Raw genomic sequence first — 21,776 nt, 5'->3', positions numbered from 1 at the left:
CTTGATGGTATTTTCTCCACTTCTAACTTTTCTTCCTGACTTCAGTGTGTTTGATGTCAACTTGAAGGATGCCCAAGTATTTGTAATGATCATTGGTTTTCACTATTTTTCCCCTGTCGATGGTGAGTGTGACACATTTGTCCTATCCAAACTCCATAGCAATATCTTGCCTATACATACAGATATTGTTGAGCAACAATTCTATTTCAGATGGTGTTTTTCCATACAATTTCAAATTGACCATGAAAAGGAGATGGGATACTCTGGCAGATGTTTTATAGCAAGCAAATGTAACAAGTAACAATCTGAAAGGAAAGTTACTATAACGAACCACCAGGTAAGAGCATGTGGTATTTTGGATTCAGTCCCCAAAAGGTGGTTCTGAGCAGGGGTGGTTTTCACTTACCTTCCCTACTGGTTCGCAAATGTCTGTGCATGCTCACTTCGCTCGCACACGTCCCGTCCATGGATGCACCTATCTTCTGCACATGCGCTTTGCTACAAAAACATCCCTAAATAGGACAAAATAGTGTCAGGGGAGGTGGGTGGGCCCACCAGCAATTTCTGCTACCGGTTCCAGCGAACTGGCCCAAACTGATAGAATACCACCTCTGGTTCTGAGAGTGCTTTTCCCTTTCACAGCAGATTCTCCAGCTACAAAGCAGCTCCAGATCAATATCCTTTCTTTGCCATCCTGGAACACATCAGATGTTTTTTTTGTACAAACAGAAAATGTATAAAACCCATCAGGTCTCGAGACCTGGTTACTTGCAGAACTGCCCAGCTCCCAATATATCAATCCCTCTTGACTCTGATTTGGGGATTTTATTCCTTGGTTCAATTTGTCTTGGATTGTAGCACATTCTTCTTCTTTCAGACCTTCTGAACACATGAGTAAGAAAATGCTGTTTGGAAGGGGTGACCTGCTGCTAAGAACAATTCTCCTCACTGTCCTGACCATTACCTAGGATTATTTTTTTCTTTTCTATCCTCTTCATCTTGCTTGCCAGATTGTTTTGCAAAGTTGCTTGTCTGCTATGTGCCTAACTGGGTCGCGGCATCTATACAGGGTAATAAACCAGCTCTTGTATTCAATTGCTTTGAATCGGTTGCATCCAATCTGATCTCCGAGAAAATAAAGTTGTCCACATTTTTTGGCTTTGATCCCTCTGAGTAGACAGACGGCTAATATACGGTTTGGTTTATTTACTTTACAGCGTTTAATTATTAGCTAATCAGAATCAAGTATTTGATGATGTTGTTGTTAGTTGCAAAGTCAAGTCTGACCCATCATGACCCCATGGACAATGTTCCTCCAGGCCTTCCTGTCCTCTACCATCCCCCAGAGTCCATTTAAGCTCACGCCTACTGCTTTAATGATTCCATCCAGCCACCGCATTCTCTGCCGTCCTCTTCTCCTTTTGCCCTCAATCTTTCTCAGCATTAGGCTCTTCTCCAGTGAGTAATTGATATAGGCAGCCACATAAACCTAATGAATAATAGATCACTAAGATACTGTCAGGGTTCAAAAATAACATTATGGTTTAGTGTGTGAAACCAGACAACTGGAAGTGCCTGCTGTTTAAGATTATATTAGGCAAGTTGTTCAGTGCGGGAACCCACCTCCCACATTATTTTATGCGAGTTCACTTTTTCTTGGGCCAATGATTAGCTGCCAGTCACTCTTGGCTTATACATTTCAGCAATAGATTCCAATAGCAATATATAGGAATATCATGGTTGCTACTAGTGACAGAATAGAATATTTGCCTAGCCATGATAGCTTAGTATCTCAATGCAACATGAACAAAATCTCTCACTTTTTTTCTGAGCTGACAACCATTTTTTTTCTCTTGCTATATTTTTTTTGAGTGTGTTATATGTGGTGGCAGTGGGAACTTCACTACTTTAAGCACCATTTGACTAATGTCAACTCACTGACCTTGTTAAATCATGCCCACATCACTGTTTGTTCCATGGATGCAGTGGTGGGATTCCAAATCGTTTCCGACCAGTTCTATGAAAGTGTGTTTCGTGTGCGTGCCTAACGCGTGCTTTGCGCATACACGCAGCACTCAAAGACTGCCCTCAGTGTCGGCACTGGTGAGCTGCTGTTTTTTTAGCTCAACTGAGGCGCGGCAATCCGCTCTACCGCAGAAATCAGCTGAGCTGGGATGGAGTTCTTCTTTTATTTTCAAAATAACCAAGCAATAGGTAGAATGAAGCAACCCTACTTCCAACTTTGATCACAAAATTACAGGTTTGTGAACAGTTTCATTATGTGTTTGTGTGTGTGCCAGCAGCAAAACAATACTATTTATATCTGATGATGCAGGGATGTCCAAGAAGGTAAGCATTAATTTCTACCACTTAACTTGAAGATTTTTTGTGGGTAGACAGATCTTATTTTAAATTCCTGAGCTATTTTTTTAATAGTGCCTGTCAATATCTGATACACAATTTGAAAGTTTAAGATGTAGTATACTGTCTATACAGGAATCTGGATTTGTCCCTGTCGGCAAACAGTTGTCCCTGTCGGCAAACTGAAGAATTACTGGCCTATGGGGAATTATTTAATGTAACACCATCAAGAATTAATTGCCACAATATTACAAATTGCTGCTCAACTAAGTAGCTATGTACTTCAAAGCATCTTTCTCCCTTTGAATCTAATATGCTGCATCTAATAAACATAGTTACCAGTACTTAGTCCCTATGTATATGTTGCCAAGATAATATTTTAAAAATATTATTATCTGCAACTTTTACTCTGAAATGGCACATACTGCAATATTATATAAACAGCCTCAAAACAAATGAGGCAGAACTATTGAAAATATAGAAGATATTTCCCTTCACTGGTTCTCACACCATTTTTTCAGTGGAAAAAAGAAGCACTTGGAGGTAAAATAATGACCTTTTTAATTTTTCAGCAAATTAAGCACAATAAAGCAATCATTTAGCTTAGAAATTCAATCAGGTTTACTTCTTTGGTCCCAAAAAAAGTATATTCTAATTTTTCATCTATACAAATAAATGGCAAGAAACAACATGGAAATAAAAAAGCAGCATAAAAATAGTTTTCATCTTTAGTTCAAGTGGTCAAAAAACAGGATTTTTTACTAGAAAAAAATCACTTGGGTGCATAAAAATGTCCACTTTGTTCATTTAATTCCCAATATTTACTCTAACAAACTTGCATCCTGATCCAGAGATGCTTCTACACGTGCACTTATAATATTCTACAACAGTCTTTCAACATCTTCACACTTCTTTCCCTCCCATGCTGTACACAATACAATTACTGCTACTTATAGCTGATGATTCTAGAACTACTTACTCTTAGAATTAGTTCTAAAATCATCCACTATAAGTAGCAATGATTGTATGTTTCAAAATTTTCTAAGATACATAGTCCCTTCTAGTTTTACTAAACGTGTAAAAGAACATGTATCTTAATAACAGAACACAAAGACAAAACATTTCCATGGGTCAGGAAAAAAAAAGAGAAATTAAAGAGAGAAAATTACTGGTTCCATGCTCTGCTAGTTTTCTACTGGAAGGGATGCTGATGCAAGTGGAACTTTTCCAGGTGTTCCCAGTTAAGGGATATAAATGCTTACTCTGGAATTGGGGAGGGGTTCTTTTCCTTCTCATTCTGGGACCTATAATGGAAATAAATGGGATCTGGAATCTGTGGAACAGCAGTCCCTTTGCAGGTACCCAATGATTATCAGAAGTGGTAAAACAAAACCATAGGACTGTACAACTAAAATTACTGTATTTTGTATGTGAATACTTTGTAATTGTTGAGATTAAATTCTTAGAAATAACAATTACTTCTAAGATTTTAATGTCAAATAATTTTCAATCAGGAAGTACAAATAGATTGAAACCCACAAAAGATAATGAAGACTTTAATCCCTCCGCCCTCTCCCAAAAAGTTTAATACAAAGATATTTTTGAAATAAATTATTAAGGAATATATATCTTGTGGCATTATTTGAACTAGGATTGAAGTAGATCATCCTAAATCTTGGTTTTCAATCATTGCTAGAAGAATCTGAACTATTGGAAGATGAAGAATCTTTTCCTCTTTTGTGTTTTTTTCCTCCCTTTTTGTGATGATGTTTTCTTTTCTTGGATTTATTCTTTTTTACTTTCTTCTTTTCTTTTTTATGGGACTTCTGCTTTTTTGATTTAGGTTCATCGTCTTCTGTGATGCTTGAAGAATGAGATCTATAAAACGTAGGATTATAAATGTAGTTTATGATGTAATTAAAACAGTAAATGCTAAACATAAAACTTCTGGGTAAACCTAGTTACTGTAGCTAAATACACCAAAGAGATTTTTAAAAATTTCTATAGCCTCTTATTCTATTATAGTCTTTCTTTATTTGAGAAACTATCCTCTGATTGGGGATAATATATTAATAAGGAATTAATTTGCTAAAAGGCATCACCCATATAGTAGACAGAAATTCTACAGGCTCAGGGTTACCCTAAGATAACTAAGGTTTATAGATGAAAAAATTAATTATTTAAAAGAGCAAACAGATGCTGTACAGATATACTCAATAAAAACAGAAAAGCAATGGAGCAGACAATGTAGCTACTTCTACCTGAATTATGAACCTGCAATCAAGCTAAAGTAGTTTAAAACTGTTTTATTTGTAGTAAATTTAAGACTTGCATCCAGACTAATATATATACCATTCTTTTCAGTGAATCTGTTCTAATGTGCTTGAACTATGATTTAGGGCTTGATTAAACATGGTCTACTCAATCTATAATAGCTAGTTTCCTGCAACCACATTGTGGCTTAATATAACCTTTCCCAAACAAGTATTATTGGGCTACCCAAAACGAAGTTCTTTTTTGGACTGTTTTTCCTGCTAAGCAGGAAACTACAAGAAAGTTTTCAGAATCTCAAAGTGTTGCTTCCTTTTTTCTTTTAATAGAATAATATATTGTCTGATTTCCCAGGGCATCACCATATGCTTTTAGCAATTTGACTACAGGTAGTCCTTGACCTACAACCACAATTGAGCCCCACATTTCTGTTGCTAAGCAAGGCATTGTTGAGTTTCTAAGTGAAACTGGCTCCCTGTTGACTGCTTGTCATAAGGTGATCACATGACCCTGGGACCCTGCAACTGTCATAAATACGAGTTAGTTGCCAAGAGTCTGAATTTTGATCATGTGACCATGGGGATGGTGCAACCATGATAAGTCACTTTTCTTAGTGCCTTTGTAACTATGAATGGTCACTAAACGGACTATGGTAAGGCAAGGACTACCTGTACTACTGTTTCAGTTTTGCTACCTTTTTCTTGATTTCTTTGATTTTGATTTTTCCTTGCTCTTCTTTTGGATCTTTTTCTTTTCTTCTTCATCAGGAATACCTGTAAATTAGAGTGATTAAAATTTTAGTGATTCTTGAACTTGGAACCATACGGCTTTAAGGACTGACTGCAAAGAGAACTGAAAAAGGCCATTCTTTCTTCTGGCAGATGTCCTGACAGCATTGTAGAAAAGCTGGTGTTAAGAAAAGAAAATTGCCAAAGGAAAACAACAAAGACAAATATAAGACGATCAAACTTACCCTGCTTTTCTGGAACAGCATCAAGTTTTCCCAGCTCTTCTTCCTCACTCTCTTCGCTGCTTGTGCTACTCACATCTAAAACAATGTCTCTTTTGGGATCCACACGGAGAAAGTTTCGGCACTCAAATGTCAGATGACCAGCTAAGTAAAGTATGAGATAGGAAAAGAGATTTTAGGAAAAACAAATAACAAAAGTGGTACAATTGACTGTGCTGTTCAGTAAGCAAGTAAAAAAAAAGTCAGGAAATTTTAATTTATTTTTCCCCTCCCCTTTTGGTAAAAGTTCAAAAGTAAAGTCTCCTTCTACTCAAGCTCATTTCCTGGTATCTTTGTAGATACATCCATGTAGTTTTTCTTAGCAACAATACTTAACACTGAAAATATTTTCATTCATTTTTCACAGCAGATATGGCACTTTCTTCAAGGTTAATAACATGGATGCTATTGTATTTTATGTGGGTGTGATTTGCACTGGAGCACACAGTAAATCCTTACTATAATACAAAATAATAAACATAATGGCAAGAAAATGTAACTTTGTTGTAACATCTCTTCTCAGAAAATTCATTTAATTTGATTTTGATTTTTAAAAAAGTATGGACATCGCTCACTTAAATCATGATTTTTGCAGAAAATTCTTCTAATATGTATTATGTAGTGGGCAGCTATAATAATTTTTATAAAATAAATATGAAATAAGAAAGAAACATAAAATTGTTGCATATCAAAATATAAGCCAATTTAAAAAGGTTAATAGAAAATATTTTTCCTGTCTAGTTTTTTCAGTTATAAGCCAAGAGTCAAACAATTAAAAAAAAACCATAAGCACATTTCTTTTTTTCCTTTTATGATTCTGCATATCAACAATTCAAATACCATTAACCAGTGAAGACACTAACAGAATACAAAGATAAAATGTTGTTTAGAAACTCTTGCAGAGGTATAAAAATAATGCTAAACATTTACCGATACATGTAATATTACAAATGTATTATTCCTATACAAAAACCTATCCTTAGACCAATATGGTCAATCGTATCTTAAACAAAATTGCTTTAGCAGCATTATTCAATTTAAAATTAGATCAAGCACTAAGGTTCTCTTACACATCCATTGGTGATGTTTATTAGCAAAAACTACATAATTTGCATGTTTCTTTCAGTTATATATGTTCAAAATAAATAAAATACTTGCAGTAAATAATAAATGCTTGTTTATATGTGTGTGTGTGTGTGTGTGTGTGTGTGTGTGTGTGTGTGTGTGTGTGTTTGGTTGGCAAAGCTATTATGTATTGTTCCTTGTAGTAGATTAGGTTAACAAGCTTGTTCAACCCATTATGTTCTACCCTAGTAGATTCTCCAGTTCTTTATAGACATATTTTTTTTTGTTTTAAACAAATCTTAGGTCACTTATTTCAAGATCAGCAAACTACTATGAGGACTACAATCCACATCCCTCTCTTTCCACTGTTTATAAAGAACTAAGGCTGATTTAGCAAAGAACACAATACTTCCACCACACTACTATAATCATGTGAAAAAGAAAGTACACCCTCTTTGAATTCTATGATTTTACATATCAGGACGTAATAAAAAACACCTGGTCCTTACCATAGCAATTCTTAAAAGTAGGTAAATACAACCTCAGATGAACAACAATGCAAAACATGTACACCATGACATCATTTTACAAAAAAGTCAAAATTACTATGTTTTGATAAATAGAACCATAGAACCACTTAGTGATATAAAAATTGGGGGGCAATTTTTCATTTTTTGACAGATTTTTAGTATGGCACTTGACCAATAAGGAATTGAAATTCACTTTTCCCTTATTTCCTTCAGTATGTTGAATTTCAGTATTTATTTAACAGTCAAGCACCACACTACAAATAAATCAGCCAAAAAATAAATGTTTACCAATTCCCCTACAAGTGCTGCTGCTAATACAAGTGATAGATTGCAAGAAGACTCATTCCAACCTGTTCATTTTCAGAACTGTATCTTCATCTTTGTAGATACTTACGATAGCCACATTTCTTGCACCCTGCCCTGATGTTATCCTTATTTCCACCTAAAAATCCAAGGAGATTTCTTATTAGTTTGTGGACATTCTAGAAATATTCAATGTACAGGAAACATCTTGATGCAACAGTCCCAATAATAATTTTGTAAATTTTACCTTTACCTTCCTGTGCAATGCACAATAAAAATAGCAGCCATATACAATAACAATGGTTAGGGCCAAATTGTGACTTGTTACACTGATCTCATAAATAAAATCGTGGAGCCAGGTATGTTTCTTAAATAAAATGTTGATACTGGGCTTGTGGCATTTTTATGTAGATTAAATTCTACAACAGAAGACCACTTTTTCTACATTAGATTGTTTTGCAGAATTAAGCTGCCTTTTCTATTTGCAACTCACATAAAATTATACAGTGACTTAGTGCTACTTCTAGGCCAATATGGCACAAGGCACAAAACAATAAAAACCATAAAAAAATCCAAGCAATGTGTAAATTACTGTTTCCTAGCAATGTACAGAACATATAGAGTTGATGAGGTCTGGTTGAAATAAAACAGGAACAACCACAATTGTAAAGAATTTGGCAAACAATTAACATGAATTAAAATAGGAGAATAAGATATCCTATCATCCTGAAACTATTCTTTGTAAAATTGAAAACATTTAGAATATGTCAGGTTACTACATTCTTCATTGTTTTTAAAAATCAGTACTGATATAAACAGAAAGTACATTTAGGCACTCAAATATAATACAAAAACAAGTGACCAATGATTGCATAAACTGAGCACCATATTTATTTATTTTTTAAAAAAACCTTAACTACATGAATCTATTTCTCCATAAATTATAAGAGCCAGATGTGAATGAAAGATTTGTGTTTACACAAGTTTAAACAGAGTTGACTTATTATATCTAAAGACCATCTTGAGAGCTGACAGAATTTTCTGAAGTTACATGGGTATTAAAATAAGACTTGCTTTATATATAAAAAGCGTACACAGCTTTCCCCCAGTGCAATACCTTCAAATATTGAACTATGTCCAGTATTTTCTATAGCTAGCTATGTGATTTTTATTTTATTTATATCTCACCTTCATTATTATTATAAAACAACTCAAAGCAAACATACCTAATTTTTCTTCCTCTTATTTTCCCCACATCCACCACCCATGTGAGGTGAGTTGGATTGCTTTCATGCCTAATGCAAAATGAGATCTCAGTCTTCAGATCAGCCTAGCCTAGTGCCTTAACCACTAGACCAGATTGATTCTATTGCTAAAACATGTCCATTAGCACTTAGATATCTGAAGTCTAAGAACTGCTGGAAGGGCTATAATAAACCTAGTACATTCTTCCACTTCTTGTTCAGCATTAGATAGGAACAGGAGGAGAAAAATCAGACAATATTGTTTTTCAATACTTTCCTTAGAAAAGTATTGGCCAGGTACATTTAACTTGCTGCATCTGCCTGTTTTCATTAACTAATCCTTTTCTAACTCCTTTTGTCTTCATTGTTTTCTTTAAAAATATTAACTTTCATAGTAGCTTTGTTATTCATAAATCTACATGCACTGAAGGACATAAATGTTATAAATTGCATCTTTATTGCCCCAATGAAAGAACAGGAAAAAAGCAGCAGCATCTCTGCATCTAAGGTGTCCTTCAAATTAAGCTTCCAAGCATATAGTTTTCACACAAGCATTTCAGAAGTGACTTACTTAATGCTTTCTTTAAGGTATTCTTTTGAATTTGACTGTACAGTTTGTGATTTTCTAATGGCTCTCACCAGAATATTAATCGGGTCTGACCCTTCTTAATTTCCGAGCTATCCAGAATACTGTTGTCATGTTAACAAGTCAACCATACAGGTAAGTCTTTGGCTTACAACCATTCATTTAATGAACATTCGAAGTTATAATGGCACTGAACAAAAGTGACCTATGACTGGTTTTCACACAACCATTGTAGCATCTCCATGGTGATATAAACAGAATTTGGATGCTTGGCAACTGGCATGTTTTTATGCCTGTTACACTGTCCCAGGGTCATGTGATCACCATTTGCAAGATTCCCAGCTGGCTTCCGACAAGCAAAGTCCAATGAAGGAAGCTGGATTTGCATAAGAACTGCATGATTCACTTAACAATTGCAGTGATTTGTTTAACAATTTTGGCAAAATGTCATAAAATGGAGCACTTAATAACTGTCTTGCCTAAATTGTTATAAGTTGAGAACTACCTGTACTGTTCTATACACTGAATTCATCCTGGTATTCTGTACTCTGGAAAGAATAACTGAACCACCCAATTCCTGCTTCTCCCCACTTCAATTTATCATATGTTCACTAAATATCATAGTATGTAAATTTATAGGGTATCAAACAGGAAGTATATTAATGAATGCTGTAAAGTTACATAGGTCTGTGTGTAGGGTTTTTCCCCGCTGCCAAATATTAATATTTAGATATCTGGATAAGTAATAGAATATAAAACTGAAACTACAAACTTGCGATCATGGGGTTTATAATACTAGAATGATTAACAATTTTATTTTTAAAATAATTGGTTAAAAACCTTTTAATTAAAATCTTAATTAAAATCTTGCATATTAAGTTTGATAGCAAAAATGTGAATATAAACAAACAGAAGTTCAACAGACTTTCAGGATTTTCATTAAGCCAAAATGTAGTTTGCTTGTTTGCAATTGTGTAATTCCCGTTAGTATGGTTTATAAACTGTTTGATGGTCTACTATATATGATGATACTTTATCCCCACCATGGCTAATCTCCCACATGAAAAAGCAGGATAGGATTGGTCTATCAATCAATTTCCTTATATAGACCAGTGTTTCTCATACTTTTTGCTCTCATGTCTTCTTCCCACTTTTAAAAAATTAAGGAAGATCCCCTCAAAAACTTTGAATTGCATGGGTTATATTTAACAATATTTACAGTGTTAAAAATTAAAATTGGCACATTGGTAGATTTCTAAATCATGTAAAAATCACATTAAACATGTTAAGATATTAACACCAATAAATTATTTTTCATGGGAAAAACCCCTATACTTTTAACAAACAAACAAATAATAAGAGTAATTGTTTTAAATATTTGCAAATATCTACAACATCTGGCAAATAATGTTGATGTCGTGGAGCCCCGAAAAGATCTCAGGGGTCCCCCCCCCGAGGAGTCCCCCTAAAAAGTCCCCCTTTTTAGGAACCCTGGCTATGACTCCCCCCCCCCCCTTTATCTTTTATTCGATAGAAGGTCTCTAGTAAGTGAAAGATAGGCTGGCTGTAATGAAGCTGTCTGAAGCAATGAGAGTTGTTTGTGCATGGCCAACTACTCTACATTACTACTAACGGCTTATGCCTGAGGACTCATCAATCATCCCAAATTCAGCTGTTGGGAAGGGCGATGGAGACCACAAGACCCGACTACAAAATTTCTGGGTTAATTCTTCAAAAATTAAACAGGTGAAGATATTAACATCTATAAAGTATTTTTCAGGGGGAAACCAAGTCAAAAAGAGGACTGTGAAAATATTTACAGACCCCTCGCATCCTGGACATAAATTGTTTCAGTTCCTATCCTCAAAACAATGCTATAAAGCATTGCACACCAGAACAACTAAACACAAGGACAGTTTCCCCCCCCCCCCAACGCCATCACTCTGCTAAACAAATAATTCCTTCACCACTGTCAAACCATTCACTAAGGCTGCATTACTATTACTATTAGTCTCCTCATTGTTCTGATCACCCATCTGCTCTCACTTATGACTGCAGGACTGTAACTTTGTTGCTTGTATCCTTACTATTTATATTGATATTGTTTCCTGATTGTCTATTTGTACCCTCTGACTATCATTAAGTGTTGTATCTTTTTATTCTTGATGAATGCATTTGATTTTCCTTATGTACCCTGAAAGTATATGAACCAAGACAAATTCCTTGGGTGTCCAATCACATTTGGTCAATAAAGAATTCTATCTGTATCTAATTCTTCATCATCTCACATTTCCTTTTACACAACTGATCCTTGATCAAGCCCTGTAAATTCCTTTAGCTTATGAGCCAAGGTGGATAAAAGTAACCTCGTTATTCTTCCTTGCAGCTAACAAGTCCCCTTCAATCATTTCTTTCCTCTTCTAAGGATTAAATTATTTCATTACGGACTTCATTAAGCCCAGGCTTAATGTAGAGATTTAAGTAACGGATGCTGAGACGCCCATCGGATTCACTCCGTGCGACTGTTTTTCAGCCGCGCCTTCCTCGCTTGCCCTCGTCTTCCGGGCTCCTCCGGCAAAAGCCGCCGCTCTGACTCGCATTTGAACCCTGCATCTCTTCCCCGCATCCCGTTTTTTCAACCGCTCACCTGGCAACGCCATGCGCCCAGCGCAACCCTCCCCGCCTCTAAGCCTCAACTAACTCCGGTCGGACCAGCGCGCGGGGGGCAAAGTTCTTCACTGAGGAACTTTGACCCGAAAACGTGAAGGGCTGAACCATTAAGCAGCGAAGTATGGAGGGGTTAGTTCTTAAGGAAAGAACTTAAGAGGCGGGCAGCAGCAAAAGCTTTCCTTCCTGGCTGGCTGGGAGAGAAAAGAAGAGCACCGTCATTCGTCTTTGTTGATTCCTGTCTGAAGGTTTTTTTCAAGCCAGTCGGTAGAGATAATTTTTTCCACCACCACCCCCGCAGTACCAGAGTTTCCTTCTCTTGAGCCGTTCCCATTAAAAGGCAATGGGCTGTCCTCTTGATTGACAGCACCTTGGTCTAATGGGTATAGGCTAAGGTTTGTTTTCTAAGAAAGCAGTCTAGCTCAGGGGTCTCCAACCTCGGCAACTTTAAAACTTGTGGACTTCAACTCCCAGAATTCCTCAGTCAGCTTTGCTCGGTGTTCGACATCTACTGTACTTTCCACCTGCTTTTAGGTTGGAAGCTCGTTTTTTGTAATGCTTATTTTCTACCCTACTTACTCTGAAAGTTTATGATACAAGTCAGGGCATCTGTCTTCTTCATTCGTTGTTTGCAGGGTGATAGGAGTTAAGTCTCAGATCTTTGATGGGTCCTTTGGTGCTTTCTGAGCTTGCTTGTTTTCTTGCAGACGTTTCATTGCCCAAACTAGGTAACGTCACCAGTGCTAAGTCACCCAGCACTGATGAAGTTACCTAGTTTGGGTAATGAAACGTCTGCAAGAAAACCAGCAAGTTCACCACTAAGGACCCTTCATTTCAGTATAGTAGAGCCTTTATTGTCATTGTACATCATGCATACAATGAAATTGGTTTTAGCCTCACTGGTGCAATCCATGACAAAAAATACAAACAACATAAGTAGTGTAAAGAATAATCCCTATGCAAGTAATTTAGAAAAAGAAAAACTAGTCTTACATTTCCGTGTGTGCCTGGAATGATTGTGGTTGTGTTTAAGAGTCTGACATTTCAACCCTGATTTACAAATATTCTCCTTTATTGGCACCTCAGATCTTGCTAAAGCTAACTGAACTATAAAGCAGCCACTTTTGCCCTCAGCTTAGTCTGTTTTTGAACCACGAAAACACCAGGTTCAAAAGGAGCGGTGGACTTGGTAAGACCCCTGATCGGATATAGTATCTGAAGAAGGGTCAACCAAGACCAACAGAGCATCCTTCCTAGGGGAGGGGTGGAGGAATACTGTGAATTTGATGCACCTAATGCAATCAGGCCCCCAATAATCTACACTCAACTCCCAACGCTAGAAATGTGCAGTTGTGGGTACATCTAGCTGATTCTCTTGACATTTGTCTTTTGTGGGGGTATTTTCTTATGTGCTGAGCAACTCTTCAGCACGTAATGCAAGAAGTCGGAAACAATTTAAATCGATGTAGAATAGATAATACTGAACATGACCGGATAAATTGAGCTGTCATCGGGATTTTCTAAACCCATAACCAGGAAGTTGTAGGCTGTCAGACTCCTGAATGAAAAATAACTACAACATAGTGGGATTGATGTGCAGGGCAGGCGCAACATCCAATAAGTTCACATAGTGCAAAAGGACTGGGTGTTTGTTAGTAGGGTTCACTGGGCTAGAAATTTTTTGTCTTTGTGAGTTGTATTGTGTTGGGGTGGGGTGGGGTGTACCAACTGAGGCTCAGCCAATCTCATTGTACACATGTTGTCCTCTGACAATAAAGGTTTGAAACTGGGAAGCCCTTATCCCAAAGGTGTCTTTTCAAAAGGCAACTGGACTTTGTTTTTTTCCTGAAGACGTTTCGCTTCTAATTCAAGAAGCTTTTTCAGTCCAGAACTTCTTGGCTGAGAAGCGAAACGTTTTTAAAAGAGTAAAAAAAAAACCCAGTCCAGTTGCCTTTTGTAAAAAGAACACCTTTGGGACAACCATGACCTGGATGACTGAGAATCTCCATAGACATCTAGGTGACTTAGAAACTGAATCCTCCGGCGGTCTTTGAACATTTCCGCCCTAGTGTTCCTCTGTAGGCTTTGCTCCTTTCCCTCAATTCGGGGGATACGACGTGCGACATGCAGATCAATTCAGAAAGGCGGATCACCTCCGCCTTTAGTGGTGGAAGAAGCAACCGCTGTCAGGGGAATCAAAATAGTTAGAGCAACGTTCCTAGTCGGAAGATTATAAACCCGCCACAGCGGGTCAAACTACTCGCTAAGATCTGAAGAGGGGGAACCCTCCTAATGCGGCGGAAAAAATGGTCATACCAGGCCCCATTCAGCGGCAGTTAGCTCGTCGACGTTCCCTGGAATGCCGGAGAGATTTCTTTTTATCTTCTTCAACAGAACATCAGAAGCCACACTTCTCTTGGTGGCGTTTTCTTCTGTCTCCCCCCCTCCCAGCTAGAAATGAGGTCTTCCATGACCCAACATGGCGGGGAGTCCCAAATAGTCATTGACGAGCTGTCTCGTCTACCGGGTAGATGTTAAGGGTGAGATATTCTCTCAGGGCAGCTGCTGTGTGGAAGTTTTCACCATGAGCAATATTTACATCCAAGAACCGCCAACAAACGGCAAGGTGAGAGTCCGTCCGCTCATCTAAGGAAGAGCTTGGCTATACCCCGTGCTTAATAACTGCTTCAGGTTGAGTGTGCTTCCCACTCAATTCATTTGAAATGAATTGCATTAAATGCCTGCTCGTTGCCGGGATTAGCAGAGACATAAAATATTTTTCAGTTGCATGAAAAAGGTTCAGCTCACTCAGAATAAAAACAAGCAATCACAAGAATAATCCTATTGATATACCTCGGTTGGAACAGGGTGGCTTCAATCCAATATTGTGATATTAGATAGGTTGATTTCAATGCAGTTCACTACAGAATAAGAATGTAAAGAATTTAGATTGAAACATCCCCAGGAGTCACTGTTAGGGTCATAACTGTGATAGGACTTAATGCATATTAAAAGGAGAGCCAAGGGAATTCTGTTCACTCAGAATTCAGAACAGGTTTTATTTCCAACAAAAGCCTGCAAAGGTTTTAATTAAGTTATGTGACTAAATAAAGAAAACCTCCAAGGATTTAGAAGAAATGGAAGTTTGCAAAAGCCATACACACCCATCATACTATTCATTTTTTTTAGCTAAACGCCCTAATGAAAAGAGTAGAAAAGCAGTGAGAAATAGTAAGCATCAGATGAGCTCTGTTACTTCTTCAATGCTTTGGTCAATTTAGGCTTTCACATACTGTTTTTTACTATGAGAGAGGTGAATTGAAATGACAGCCTTAGTGTTTGTTACCTGTGGCACATGCAATATTTTCTGCCCATGATAAGGATAGTAAGAATCACTTTGGGCACATGTTGGCTAATACAGAAGTGCTACCAAAGTTCAGGTGTACCTCAGATTTTATAAAATTTTAGGATTTACTGCTAACATTTAAGTACAGATAACACTAACACATTAGCATGGCATCTATGCCTCCTTTTGAAATTTAGGAAACGATGCTTTTCTTTTGAGACAAAGATATTTCCTTTGATGTGCAAAACTAGCTTTTTTAGGGATAGGATGTGACTAATCAAACAACAAGGCTGTATTCTGAAGTCCTTAATCAGTGTTAAAAAACAAGCCCACAAATGCAACATATTTTATATGACAAAAATCTGATGTCTAACAAAAATAAAGCTCTTGTTGCACATCAATGTTTTTTGTGTTTGATTTGTTACTTTCTGACACACCTATTATATATCAAATGTATATACCTGTATCCTATATAAAAACTTGACACCCTCCCCCCCCCCTTCCCGTTAATAAACACTTTTTTTGCTTTTCTTGTAGAATTGATGGTTCATGTTGTCAGGGAGCAAAAAATGGTTGCTGATTTGTTTCCGGATCAAATTCAAAACCATGTAATATCAATAGGAGATGTCATTGATTATTCTTGTGATTGCTTGTTTTTATTCTGAATAAGCTGAACCTTTTTCATGCAACTGAAAAATGTTTTATGTCACTGCTAAGAATGTAGCAAAATGGTCTAGTCTAGAGAGTTGTAAGGGTAGACTTTATATATAATTTCTGAAATATTGCTCAGGTTATGCTTCCTAAACAACTGTTTTAACTTTAACAGAGGTATGACATGATTTCCTGTAACTTAGCTATTTATAAAAACTTTCTTTCCCAACCTTTTGGCTGTCAAACAAATTTTTCAAATCAACAATGAAAAAAACTTTGGAGCCATAACTGTCTGCCAGTTTGGACATCTAACTCTGCAATCCTAAACATTTCTATCTGCTTTTTGTATTAAAATATTCAATTCCTCTTACAATATACTTGTAGAGATATAGGTCCAATTCTTACCGTATTTGTGTACTGTACACAAGAGTATGCCTTCCTTAGCAGCTCCTGCCTTATTGCTTCCATACTATTTTCTATTAATTAGTTATTTTGCTGTTGATCATGTTATATCACATTCTGGAAGACATGTAGTAAATATATGCTTTAGAAGAGTAATTATGTTCTGAGACTGATTAAAAAAAATATTGATACCTGTAATGATCATATAATCATACATTAAATCTATTCTATAGGTATTATTGAAAACAACAGCTGGAGATATTGATATTGAATTATGGTCAAAAGAAGCTCCCAAAGCATGTCGGAATTTTATTCAGCTTTGTATGGAAGGTAATGACCAAGAAAAATACAATAGTTCCTAATACAATGTAATAATACTAATAAATACTACTACTACTACAACTAATAATAATAGTAATAATAATAAAGAAAAAAGTTTGGTTCATTGATATTGCAATACCTGGGGATGCGCGAATTGAAGGTAAGCAGCAAGAAAAAAATCACAAAGTACTGGGACTTTCAAATTGAAGTTGAGTGACTGTGGAAAAAGAAATCGTGTGTTGTCCTGATTGTAATTGGAGCCTTCGGAGCAATACCTAAAGGGCTACCTCGCTATTTGGAAATTCTAAATTTATCCGACTTGAACATTCTGAGTCACAAAAAACCACCCTACTTGGAAAAGCTTATATCCTTCGACGTTACCTTACACTTGAAGCTATTGCAGTACAATACAAAAGCAGAGTTGGAAGGGGCTTGGAGGTCTTTTAGTCCAAGCCCCTGCCTAGGCAGGAAACCTATGCCATTTCAGACTAATGGCTATCCAACATCATATTAAAGACTTCCAGTGTTGGGGCATTCACAACTTCTGGAGGCAAGCTGTTCCACTGATTAATTGTTCTAACTGTCAGAAAATTTCTCCTTAGTTCTAAGTTGTTTCTCTCCTTGATTAGTTTCCACCTATTCCTTCTTGCTCTACCCTCAGGTGCCTTGGAGCAGAGTTTGACTCCCTCTTCTTTGTGGCAACCCCTGAGATATTGGAACACTGCTATCATGTCTTAATAGTTAACCTTAACTGTTAAAGTTATAGATCCATTGTAAGCATGCAGATTTATTGGAAATATCATATTGGCACATATCTGGCAGTGTCTCTGAGTTTTTACCTAATTAAAAAGGAAAGCCCCCCCCCCCAATCCTAAACAATCAGTCACAATGCCCAATTAAGGCAGCATCCGCTGATTTGGTGACATCATTCCTCCTTCCAGCCCGGTATGGGAACCTCCTCGGTTCCCAACAGAAAGTATTTTATTTTGAGAACAGAACCCTAGCTATCTCTAATCCCCCTTTCCTATTTCTCAGCTCCAGTGTGACAGCACTGAAGCTCCCAAGATCGCTTCGGGCAGGCCAGCTTCAGGGTTGACATTCATTTAAAAAAAAAAATTTTTTTTTTTACAAATGATTTTGTAAGTCAGAAAACTGCATATTTTACAAAAGGTTCTTTAACTTTTTCTATACATAATTAATTTTATGTTGGTATTTCCTCTGAAATAAATACAAGTAAAAAGTAAACCTTCCACCAGCGAAAATGTTACAATTCCTATAAAATGGCTTAATGCTTATTTTATTTTCAGGCTATTATGAAAACACCATATTTCATAGGGTTGTACCTGAATTTATAATACAAGGTGGTGATCCAACTGGTACTGGCTCAGGAGGAGAATCTATCTATGGAGCCCCTTTCAAGGTAAGCCTCTGCTTTAACAAGTTGTTTTGTGTATGTTCCTTTTGTTACTATACAAACATGGCTCTTTTACAATTCATCCCTCTTTTCCTTCCTCCCCCCTTTGATTTCAATGGTAGAAATTTGGACATAGAAGATGTGAGGCATATTCTACTGAAATTGAAAATAGAGTTGTGCTTTGGAGGATATTAAAAGATGAGTCTTTTCTAGGTTTTCCAAGAAATATGAGCTTATCCATAAAGACTTTAAACTAACAAATGTTATAAGTAAAATGCAAGTAGCCCTCACATAATGACAGCAGATGCTGTCCCCCATTGCTAAGCAATGCAGTCAATTTTACAACTCAGCTGTGTTAAGCTCAGTTGCTCAGCAGCTCAGCTCCACTAACCATTGTGGATAATTGAGGCATCATGTAACTGCGCCAGACTTGTCTGTTCCACTGCAGTCATTAAGTAGAATATCACATGACGGAGCTTTGTGCCATTGCCAGCTTTTTCCACTGATTTTATTTGTCAGAAGCCAGCTGTGAGCTTGCAAATGGTGATTACCTGACCACGATATACTATGACTGTTGTAGATGTGTGTCTGCTACAAAGTGCCTGAATGGTGATCATGTGATTGTGGGGATGTTGGGATGATTGTAAGTTGAAGGACTAATTATGTAACTACATTTTAAGTGCTGAATAAGTTTCAAACCATCATTAAACAGGACAGTCATGAACTGCGGATTGTAATTGAATTGTTCAGATGTTGGTAAGAAATACAGTATGCCTTTTATTATTGTTTTGGATTTCATCCTATGTGCATCAACCTAAATGAATTGGAGGCAATTGTGCACTACTTCTTCTTTGTCATAATTTACAGGATGAATTCCATTCACGATTGCGTTTTATTCGACGAGGACTCGTTGCCATGGCAAATTCCGAGCCTCATGACAATGGCAGCCAGTTCTTTTTCACTTTGGGGCGAGCAGATGAACTTAACAACAAACACACTATCTTTGGAAAGGTTTGGAAAACCTCTACTCAAATAATATTTACTGTCTGCAAAGTTTTGTTCATACTGTAATGTTCATTACTATTTTATTTGTGAGAACTAAAAAAGTGACAGGAAAAGCTTTCAAATTCTTTGGATAGGATATTTGATGAAAAGTTATGAATAAACATAGACTGCAATATAAATAACAATATGTCATGAAGGGTAAAAAAAGTGTATAAGCTAGTGAAAGAAGGAGCAGTAAAGTGATTAGTAGGAAGAATAGAAGGGAATATCACTATTCATTCTTTGCTATGGTAGTTCACTTCCTGGGTCAAATTAAGCAAGTTGTACCTTGTAACCTCTCCATGGTGAGAGAATTGATTAAACTAGTGGGATCAGCCACTTTATATATCTAGACAGATTCCAATGGACACTTTTAGATTTTACAGCGATTTGGCAAGAAATTCCATCAATCACCTGGTCAATCCCTGGAAGTGGGGGTGGCCAGATCATTTAACATGGTACCAATAGAGATACTGAATATGACCAAACATTGATGAAAGCCCATGTTTAAACTTATACAGTGGCAGTGCAGCAAAGCATCGGATTTCTCTTTCTTTACTTCACAGTGGGTGTTCAGTATTTTTATTTAACATGATCTGTTCCATACTGGGGAAGAGTGACCTTGGTAATTTGGTTAGAGGCCTGGAAAATATTTTATGCAACACTTTATGCATAAAGTCTCTCATATTCACTGTAGTTTTGATTTGGCATGAGTGAGATCTTGTGAATTGATTGGGGTAATATCTTGAACCATTAGCTGGGATTCATTGCAGCTTGTTGATGCCCAGGAAATTGACAAGTATAAAGTATAAATTGCACCATTTAGGGACTAAATCCATGCCCCTTCTAGCTTCTTCTAAGGAATGAACTGGAAGATTGTCCCATGTTCCTTTCTGAGAAGTGGGAGGGGGGAGCTATTAATTGATAATTTAATTCTATGTTTTAGGGGTTTGTTAATATTGTAATCCAAAGTTGTTTGGAATGTGCCAATATAAAAATAGTAATAAATGCATAAATCGAATTTTTTAAATTACTGTATTTTTTGGTCTATAAGACTCACTCCCCCACCCCCCAAAATGGGTGAAAATGTCTCTGTGTCTTATACAGTGAATGTTGTCAAGGCCCTGCCCATCCGCCAGTCCCATTTTTGGCCGCCGCACACCCCATTTTCAGCCCCTTCTAGGCAGTGGTATTTGCTGCCGCCTCTCCCTGCTGCCTGAAACGGGCTGAAAATGGGACACAAGGAGGCTGAAAATGGGCACACGGACGCAGTGATAGTCAGCAGCAGCGATAGGCGTTGGCGATCCCATAGCCTGGAACAGCTGATAGGCAGTATTCCGGGAGGCAGATCCAATTCCAATCAGCTGCTAGTGCTAAATCAGGCTGTGCTGAAGCTAACCAGGCTGTTTGCTGTTTGCTTCAAGAAGGCAAATTGCTGGGAGGCAAAGGTAGGTTTTTTTTTCTTGTTTCCCCTACACGCCAAAAGCTAGGTGTGTCTTATAGTCCGGAGTGTCTTATAGTCCGAAAAATATGGTAACGTGTTTTGAAAATAATTTGTGAAAAAGTGATCTGGGAGGTTGTCAGTGTTCTTTTCTGAGAAGTTGGGGGAGGAAATGCTGTTAATTTGATATTTTTAATTCTTATGTTTTATGGGTCTGTTACTATTGAAATCAGAAATTGTTTGGAATGTGCCAATGAAAAATAGTAATAAATAGATAAATTGAGATTTTAAAATTAAAATGTGTTTTGAAAATAATTTGTGAAAAGGTAGCTTTTAAAAGGGTCTTTCTAATTTGCCAGATCACTGGAGATACTATATATAATATGTTGCGACTTTCAGAAGTTGAAATTGGCCCGGACGAAAGACCAGTCAATCCATATAAAATAACAAGTACAGAGGTAGGAATAAGATTATTTGTAATTGATGTAAATATATATTTCTCTTGTCTCAATGCTATTAAAATGAAATGAAATATTTTCTTGCACTTAACTTCAATATTAGAAATAATTAAATACTCAACTTGTATACCATGAATATGTTACGATTTTTGAACCAAGTGGTGATCTTGACATCTCTTTCTAATGTATTGCACAGTTCTTATTTAGCTATCATAATTGGGACCAGCAGCTTAGTTGTTAAAGTAGTGCTAAGTGAAACTGATTGTGCTTATAATCTTACTTTAACTCTCCTTTGCTTTATAGGCCTATAAAGGTCATCAATCCAGGGATAGGTTGTAAAGTTACTTTTTCATCACTGTCATAACTGAATAGTCGCTAAAAAGGCAGTCATTAAATAAGGACTACCTGTAGTTAATAAAAGTTAGCAGCTACTAATGTCATGGCTTAAACAAACAAGATTTCCGAGAATGTCTGAAAACCATGTGTACTTGCTTACACATAATCAAGGCAATTCTAGGAGATATCCATAGGTGTTTATTTTAGATTATTATTTTTCTTAAAACAAGAAAAAATCATGAATTAAACACATGGTTTGCCTGGATTTTGTATATTTGATCCCAATTGCTTGCCCAAGGGCTTCAAATTATAGGTTCAGAACTGAAG

General features: G+C 36.8%; 2 protein-coding genes across 2 annotated transcripts in view; one reads left to right on the top strand and one right to left on the bottom strand.

The window, feature by feature from the left end:
- Positions 1–2,905: 2,905 nt before the first annotated feature.
- Positions 2,906–12,099, bottom strand: SREK1IP1 (SREK1 interacting protein 1). Its single transcript, XM_032213789.1, has 5 exons — positions 12,017–12,099; positions 7,631–7,678; positions 5,606–5,746; positions 5,327–5,405; positions 2,906–4,239 (listed from the first exon to the last, which is right to left on the bottom strand). Exons 1-5 carry the CDS (start codon positions 12,027–12,029, stop codon positions 4,044–4,046), a joined length of 477 nt encoding a protein of 158 aa, XP_032069680.1. The 5' UTR covers positions 12,030–12,099; the 3' UTR covers positions 2,906–4,043.
- Positions 12,100–14,463: 2,364 nt separating this feature from the next.
- CWC27 (CWC27 spliceosome associated cyclophilin) overlaps positions 14,464–21,776 on the top strand; it is a 107,698-nt gene continuing 100,385 nt past the window's right edge. The window contains exons 1-5 of the mRNA XM_032213556.1: positions 14,464–14,662; positions 16,669–16,765; positions 18,064–18,176; positions 19,038–19,181; positions 21,015–21,113. Coding sequence (XP_032069447.1) covers positions 14,621–14,662; positions 16,669–16,765; positions 18,064–18,176; positions 19,038–19,181; positions 21,015–21,113 — 495 coding nt within the window. The 5' untranslated portion in view covers positions 14,464–14,620. The remainder of the gene's footprint in view (positions 14,663–16,668; positions 16,766–18,063; positions 18,177–19,037; positions 19,182–21,014; positions 21,114–21,776) is intronic.

This window comes from Thamnophis elegans, chromosome 3, assembly GCF_009769535.1.
Source record: "Thamnophis elegans isolate rThaEle1 chromosome 3, rThaEle1.pri, whole genome shotgun sequence".
NCBI classification, from domain to species: Eukaryota; Metazoa; Chordata; class Lepidosauria; order Squamata; family Colubridae; genus Thamnophis; species Thamnophis elegans.
Note: the sequence above shows the minus strand (reverse complement) of the source record. Positions and strands in the feature narration are given on the sequence as shown.

What these genes read in the sequence shown, in the direction of transcription:
- SREK1IP1 (XM_032213789.1), bottom strand. An exon ending in GTGCAAGAAATGTGGCTATC is followed by an intron (nt 5,747 to 7,630) that starts GTAAGTATCTAC and finishes TACTTTACTTAG; the next exon opens with CTGGTCATCTGACATTTGAG. An exon ending in TCAAAGAAATCAAGAAAAAG is followed by an intron (nt 4,240 to 5,326) that starts GTAGCAAAACTG and finishes TACGTTTTATAG; the next exon opens with ATCTCATTCTTCAAGCATCA.